We start from the raw sequence: 7,958 nt of genomic DNA, 5'->3' as shown, positions 1-7,958 counted from the left end.
GTGCAGAGAGTTGGTGGTTTTCTTTATCTGATAATTCTGCGGTGAGGTGGACAGCTTTGACTTGTTAAGCGGCGTGTGAAGAGGAGGTCAAACACAAGCTTTCGGCTCTTTTTACACGGCAATGCACCTTAAGGTTCTGCCTCAGAAGTCTTTAATGTTTTTGCTCAGATCACAAAAACTAGACGCCGCAATTCAGAAAAAAAATGAAAAGAAAATGACAAATCAGCAGTCAATCAAAAATTAATTTAAACAAATTGTTTTATCAATTAACTATGTGATATAAACATTTCTAATTAAAAGTAATGGAACTTTTGGCACAAGTTTCCAGAATTTGACAACTTAATTCTTCTTCCAATTTGACCTTGAAAAGGATCAGAGCTGATTAATGTAAATAGATGTACAGAAATTGTTCAAACCCTTCTGGCTCCCCCTGGTTGGGCTGCCTAACCACTACTCCACACTACTGACCACTACACTGTACCACCCTATGGTGTGGATGGACTACTATGTCACACAAGGAGACAAAAAAAATGTTGTTTATCAACTATATAATCACCTTCTCAGTAGCTAATTGATGTAGCAATAAGTACAAGAGGCTTCCTGTGGGTGTTGACTAGTTTCTGGTGGAGCATAAGGTGCAAGTAGGACATTTTGTCCTTTTTATTTTTTGGCCAGTAGGTGGCGAGCTGGCACTTTCAGATTTTTTCCCCCCTATTTCTTTCATTAATGGCCCTTTCCATGCACAGCTCTGATGGTTTTTCCCATTGCGTTCCGTGTGCGAACGCATCTCCCTTCAGTGTTTCGGTTAACAAGTCAAAGCTGGGAATGCTGGGTAAAAAAAACAACAAAAACTCTCCTCCTTTCTGTCACCCTGCATCTACGTTCCTGGGGGCCCACGTTTCTGAACTCCCCCCTCCGCTGACTGTACCTTTTGCACAATCCCGACAGACAAGGCGCTTCTGTTCTTTGGTCATTCAATAATCAGTAGCCTCTGTCTCTTGCAGTCTCTAGAGCTTGGCACTTTAAAGTAAAAAAAATACAAAAACATAAAAAAAACAAAGTGGGCCAGTCCAAGTCGGCAGGTCTGACCAAAAAAACTTAAAAGTACAGAAAAGAGAAAAACCTGCAAACAAAAAGAAGCTACTCGTCACTAAAAGTGATTATATTAGCTAGTGTAGTTTATATTTCTTGTATTAAATTTTGTATTATATTTTCCTAAATGTTCTCTTATCATGAAAATACAAAAAGAAAGAGTAAATGTATATATCTCCCTCCTCATCTCTACCTTCTATACATTTATATAAATCTATTTATCAGAGAGACGGGCAGGAAGCCGGGCTTTTTGAAGGGAAGCTGGGGACAAAGCTAGTACACTGACCCGCCCCTCCTTCCTTCTCCCTCGGGTGACATTTCTGCTGTCATTCTGTGCCTTGGCGAGCCTTTTACATCTCTCCCCCTCCTCATTCTTACCCCTACTCAGGTCCTTCCCTCCCTGGTCTTCCTTTTCTGTTCTCGTGGCGCTTTACGAAATCACCGCCACGAGAAACGACAGGGTAGGATGCAATTTCAGCACAGCTAGGACGAAATTAAAATAAAAAAACTCCCCCCCACCACCACCCCTGTATTTTCTCTGCTGGTTTGTGCAGAAGCCACCACCACCCCGCTCCCTCGTGATGCCCACCTGTCTGCCAGTACCGCCTCCGTCGTGGAAAATGTGCATGCGAACACACTGGTAAACCCCCTCCTCCCTTCCCGATTGGCAGCTTCCAGTTGCCCCGGACGGTCACCAACGGGGTTGTAAACGTCTGGGCTTGAAGCGTGTTGTTTTTTTGTTTTTTATTACAAATGTTTGTTGACTGTGTTTGTTCAGTGGGAGCCACTGGGAGAGGAGCGATAAGTGAATAATCCAATAAATGGCAGCTTAAGGTGTTATCCTCCGAGCTCCCAGTGCTCCTTCTAATATATATAGTGTTATCCATTGATCAGGGGACCTCTTGACACACAGCAATATTACCATCTTGTGCTTTCTGAGGGGGGGGGTTGTTTGTTTGTTTTTTAAGGACAAACAGGTGGTTTTGCTTTTCACTCTGTGGTGCATTTTGTTTTCTTTTATTTTGGTGACCAACACTTGATTTGGATGATTTGACCTCCTATCTGCACTCTCTCCAAAACACTGCAGGAGGCCGAAAAAAAAAAACCCAAACTTTTTTTAAATTTTAAATTAAGGTTTACATTCGTGTTTAGAAAAACAACACACATTTGTACATGACTGTTTGTAGCAAAAAAAAAAGTCCAGCGTATGAACGTGATGAGAGGATTCTCTTGCACAGAACCTTCCGTGAAATGAACGAAGCCGGATATGAGATTACCTGTTTTTCAGTGCCGTCATTGAAAAATGTACATAGCACACAAGCGCAGCACGCACTCGGGATGAGTTCGATGTGTTAACATTTGGCTTGAATGTAAGCAGGGACGTGTGTATGGAAATTCTTTAATGATGTGCCTTGAAAAAAAATCAAAGTTATTTTCATAGAGGACATAAAACCACAAGATTGTACCATTTCTATGGACTGTTAAATCAGTTACTCTTAACACTCAGAAGTGAAAGATCTGATGTTTGTTTCCATGTTGCACAGAGATTTTGCTCTCGTGTGGGGGGATGTCAGCAGCCTGAGATACTTGGAGAAGCTTTTTTTGTCACCACAGGGTGGCGCTCAAACCTGCGCTTTGAAATCAGAAAAAACTAAACCTACAGAGCCTACTGATTCACGGTGCTCATTTAACCCACACGACGGCTTCCAGCTAATATTATTCCTGCCAAACAGATAGTCACTTTTGATGTTTTTGTTTCCTTTCCTTCCATGCTTTATGAGCTCATATTCCTGAATAGCTTTAACTACCTTTAGATCCGCTTCCTATTTTTTCTGCACTTGGGCCTTCACGTCCTGTTCGCTTTTATGTGTCGGCTGACGCTCTCCAGTCAGCTGAGAAGAATCACCAAAGGGTGACCTGACTTAGATGTTGCTGAGAGGAAGAAATGCTGTGCAGAGTAGGGAGAGTTCTGTGCCAGAGACCTGTGAATATGTTATTTTCAACAACAACGAAAAAATAAAAGTTCCTGAAGTTTGTTTTTTTGTTAAAGTTTTGTTATGTGTGCTTGAGTGCATGTACGCAACTACCTGGTGCTAGCTACAAGTAAGCAAACACTTGAAGGTATTGTGTATTCTCTCATTGTAATATAAATAAATTTGTTATATATAAATATGGCTTTTGGGGGCTTTTATTGTGAAATAGTGGAGATTAAAGTTCACTTCCTGTTTGGTCTGTGCAGCTGCAAGTCTGGAAATTTGACCTTCTGTTGCCGTGACGACATGAAGATATTAAGAAAAGAGTTAAATATACATCAAGCACATATGTTTTAATAAACACATCTTCAAACATAAAACAACATCAAGAAAAGCTTTTTGAATTTAAATAACTTGAAACAATTCATTTGCATGATCATTCTAAGTGTTAGATTATCAAAAGTACATTCAAATAAATTAAGATATTTTTCCTGGTTAATTCAAGTCTTACAAACACACAAAAATGAAAGAAAACAGTTGAGTCAGTTCTATCCAGCAGGGAATGCAAGCATCGACATGTTTACACTATTGCACATCAGTGACAGTTTTGAGCTGATTGCCACTAGAGTTGTGATTGTCAGTTAGTTTGCATTGCGGGCATTGATGCTTTTAACCGTTTGTGCACCACAGTGACGCGGTGTGTTTTGCAGGCTTAATTCAAACTAAATGTGCTCTTTAAGAGTCCTAATTTAATGAAACAAATGTTTGTTGGTTTGGATTTGACTAAATCAAAATAATATTTAAAGATTCAGTTGAGTCTGAGCTTTTAGTCAGCATAACACCCATCACTGCAGGAGAGGAGCAGCTTCAACCTGCAGTTTTAGGACTTAATTTAGCACGTGGACACCTTAAACAAACAGTGAATGTTGCTTTTATAGCTTAAAGTGAATGTACAGCTGGTGTGAAAGGCAGATAGGTTTGAACAAAGGCTGAAGATTTGTATTTTTAAAGCTTAAAAGCGGCACAAAAAATAAAAGATGACAGAGGTAATTCAACAGATGCTGGTTAAAACCACAGAGCGTCACAGCGTGATCAGACGTGACCTGTGCGGCGACGCTCAGACGTACTGCTGGGGTTTCTGTGGGGTGGCGGCGGCTGAGGCCAACGTCTTGGCTGCCTCTTTGGCCTTCTCTGAGGCGTCCTTCACTGTGTCCCTGAGCAGCCGCTGGGGTGCCTCTCCTGCAACACCAGAGAGCAGGACTTTTAAAAAAGCCGCCCTGGATACCTTTCAGACATGGATAGTCAAAGATACTCCTTAACTGTTCACCGTCATAGAATAAAGCTGTCTTTCTGTGCGCGTTTTCACCATAAACGGTTTGAAAACCTGTTAACTTTAGGTTTTTGTTGTATTAATAATGCAGTTACTGATTTTTTTATATAAAACTGAACAGAAAAAAAGAAATTAAGCTAACCTATGACTCCATAGTGGCCCTAAATTCTACAAAAGAACTGTAAAAAAAAAAAAAAAAAAAAAAAAAATCGACCTGAATTGATCTAAGTTTAATAGATCCATAATTCAATAATCAATCCATAACAGGAGAGATTGATCTAACACATAAAGCTAAAGTCTGCTGGCTTGATGCTAAGGTATAATGGGATTTCCCAAAGTGCGGCTAATACTAATGCTCAGTCGACTTAAACATACATTTCTGACTAAATGAACATCTTAATATACTCACAGGCATGATAAAGTAACTATTTGTAGTTTAAAGCACCGTTTTGGCTCATATTTTCTTCTACTGGAATAAGGTGTAATGCTATAGAACGATCGCCATCTAGTGGACAAACTGAAACACCCTCCTGGAGAGGCAGAACAATTGTTGGAACTTCTCTGTTTGAGAATCATGTGTCCACATGTGTAAACTCAAAATTGAATGTATTCCAATTGAATTGACTGGATCAAAAATCGGGAAAAAAATTAGATTACATCGATCCAGGTGAATCAAATTGAATGTGAAAATTATTGGCGATACCTAGCCCTATAAAAAAAAAATGGTGGGTGGGGTGATTTTGGCCAACATTTTTATGCCCTAATACACTATTTTGTTTTTTTACTTTTGAAAAGTTAGCAAATGTTTTTTTGAAAATAAAAAAACTGAGTCAGACCTGCAGTTTTTAGATGTGATGATAAAAGAACAAGCCCTAAGGAGAACTGCATGCAAACACAGCTATTCCTAAAGGCGCGTCACACATCACACCAACCTCCCCTGACATGCTGGCAGAACAACACAAACTAAATGAACCGCACAAAGAATTTGAAAAGAGGAGGAAGAGAAAAAAACACTGCACAAAATGTATATATAAAAAGTATTTCAGCATGTATTGTTGCTTTTGGAACTAAAACAAAAAAGGAAACTAACACTGTAAACTTAAGTCATATGATTTACTCTGAAAAGAGCTGACACACATCATCGACTCTTATCTCTACTACTAAAAAGTGTCTAGGTTGGCTACAAAGTCTACTCTGAGAGGCTCATATTTGGACAAACTAAGAGCAGCGGATGCCAGGTCCCTAACTTACTCACCACAACGCTCAGCCTGATGTTAAGTCCTGCAGTGCCATCAACAGAGGCATTAGGACAGAACCGGGACAATAAGAGAACCTCAACGACACATTTGATCCCCACTGATTTAACACTTTATAACAATTACAACAAACTGATGGATTTTGTCGTTTTCAGTCACCCTTTGCTCTTTCTTAAACTGGGTTTCAAAGCAAAAATCTTTGAGCTTTAAAGCTCCATGTGATGCATGGTTAGACCAATTAGATTCACTTTTCTAGAGAGACAGTTTAGGACAGGTGCCTGCAACCTCAGGCTCTAGTCTCTTTTACCCCTCTATTGTGGCTCTGTGGTTAAAGAAAAATAAAGACTTTAATTTAAAAATAGTAAATTAACTAACTCAAGTATATGATTGAACACATTTTAACAACAGTTCTGGACAATATGACAGATTCTTGTGCACCATGTAACAAAACCAATTGGAAGTTGGTTAGCACAATCAGAATTAAGACAGATTTTCTGTTTTTGAATAAATTAAAGGATTTTAATGGATCAAAAATACAGTAAGAGTCACTTAATTAGCTCTGATTTGTTTTTAGTTTGTAAGGTTTGCACATTTTTAACCAAAATGCACAACAAATGGTAAAAAAAAGTTTTTTTTTCTTTCTATTACTCCTGACAGTACACTACCCTATTACTGCTGCAGTGAGATGATCTTATGTGACACAGGAAGTCTTATTTTGAAAGTAAGTCGTTTGAATCTCTTTCAGAAGAACTAAACTTTAATTAAAGGAAAAAAAAAGATTGATCTCTTTATGTTTATATTTTCTAAGCCAAAAACAATATTTCTTTTATATTTATCATAATAGCAACAATAACATAAATACAAATCAGTGTCTTCATTTATTTGAAAGGCGAAGAGAGAAATGGCTTTGTAGGTGTTGAAGGTTACACACCCCTGGGTTCGGAGTATTTTGTGCTGTTTGCTCCTGTGTTTCCTAAATAAAGCCAGCACGAGTGACATACCTTGCAGGTTGGTCAGTGCATACTCCAGTCCTTTCAGGGCTTTCACCTGGTTGCTCTTGAAACGGGCCAATCCGAACTCCTAAGAGAACCACAAAGCAGAAACGTGTAAGGAAGACGACGCTTTCAGGATCAATTTCACTTCTGCTGTTAAAACCATCAACTTCTCTATTGTTATTTTCATGAAGGTTCCAACTTTTCAGTGCATGTTTGCAGCTGACAGATGATTTTATTCCATTTTTTTTTGTTGGTTTACAGTGGTCCCTCCCTATATCAAGGTTCACCTTTTGCTGTTTTTTATGTTTTTTTTTCTTCTCCACACCGATCTTCATCTGACATGTTGTTTAAGATTCAATCATCTTGTATTAAAATGTAAAAAAAAAAAACGTGAGTGTTTCTGTACACGAAGACTCTGTGTTTTTCCAGAATGATCCTGATCTGCTTCAGCTAAATGTTGTGAAGGGCTCAGAAAAGGTCGTCAGGTAGACCTTACCTCCTACCACTGGTCTTTTAAGTAAGTCTACATCGAAGTAAGGTTTTATTTGTGAGTATTTTTGTTCACCTTTTACTCAGTTCTTCTGTAAGTTTAACCTATGGTTATCTCCCATAAATTAAAGACTTTTAAAGACATTTTTAAGACCTCAAATATTACAAAATAAGACCAGTTTCTCAGACTATTTCCTATTTTATTCACTTATTCTTATTTTATGATCAACTGTATCTTTGTAGTTCGTTTGTGGTATATGCGTGAATCTTCTTTTCCTTCCTTCAGCAAGCATACTGTTCCATAACAACTGGCTCTCCCACTTTTATAACATTACTTCATCGGAATAATTGTGGTTGAAAAATGTAATTTGAATTTTGAATTCACAGAGCACAATTTTTAAGGATCAGATATAAGGCTCAGATATCATTTTCTGAAGGCTTTTTAAGGTATTATTTCCAAATTCATAAATTCAATGCTTTTAAGACTCTTTAAGAGCTGGCGGGAACTCTTTATATAGCGCGGGACTATCTAGTCCCCTGGAATATAAAAGAAATTCAGACACAATGTTCAACGCTTTCTTTCTTTTTTTTTTTTGTTTTAAGGCGAATCAGACATCACCAATTTCCCAAAGCAAGAACCTAATAAATATCAATATTTTACAAAGATTATATATGAATCCACAGTGTTATGAAGATGAAAAATTTTAATGATTTATTTAAAAAATGATTTTTTTTCAAGGTTAAAGAAAAAGTTAAACTGTAATTTGTTGTGATCTATTTTCTAGTAAACCATCAGTACACACTGTTTTTTTTTTTTTTTTTT

General features: G+C 37.9%; 1 protein-coding gene across 1 annotated transcript in view; it reads right to left on the bottom strand.

Annotated features, from left to right (window-relative positions):
* Positions 1-2,107: 2,107 nt before the first annotated feature.
* Positions 2,108-7,958, bottom strand: part of LOC112157162 (PRELI domain-containing protein 1, mitochondrial) — an 8,283-nt gene continuing 2,432 nt past the window's right edge. Inside the window, exons 5-6 of the mRNA XM_024289748.2 lie at positions 6,653-6,731; positions 2,108-4,304 (exon numbers count right to left, since the gene is read on the bottom strand). Coding sequence (XP_024145516.1) covers positions 4,183-4,304; positions 6,653-6,731 — 201 coding nt within the window. The 3' untranslated portion in view covers positions 2,108-4,182. The remainder of the gene's footprint in view (positions 4,305-6,652; positions 6,732-7,958) is intronic.

Source organism: Oryzias melastigma, linkage group LG1 (assembly GCF_002922805.2).
Source record: "Oryzias melastigma strain HK-1 linkage group LG1, ASM292280v2, whole genome shotgun sequence".
Classification (NCBI taxonomy): Eukaryota; Metazoa; Chordata; class Actinopteri; order Beloniformes; family Adrianichthyidae; genus Oryzias; species Oryzias melastigma.
This window is presented reverse-complemented; position numbering and strand designations above follow the sequence as displayed.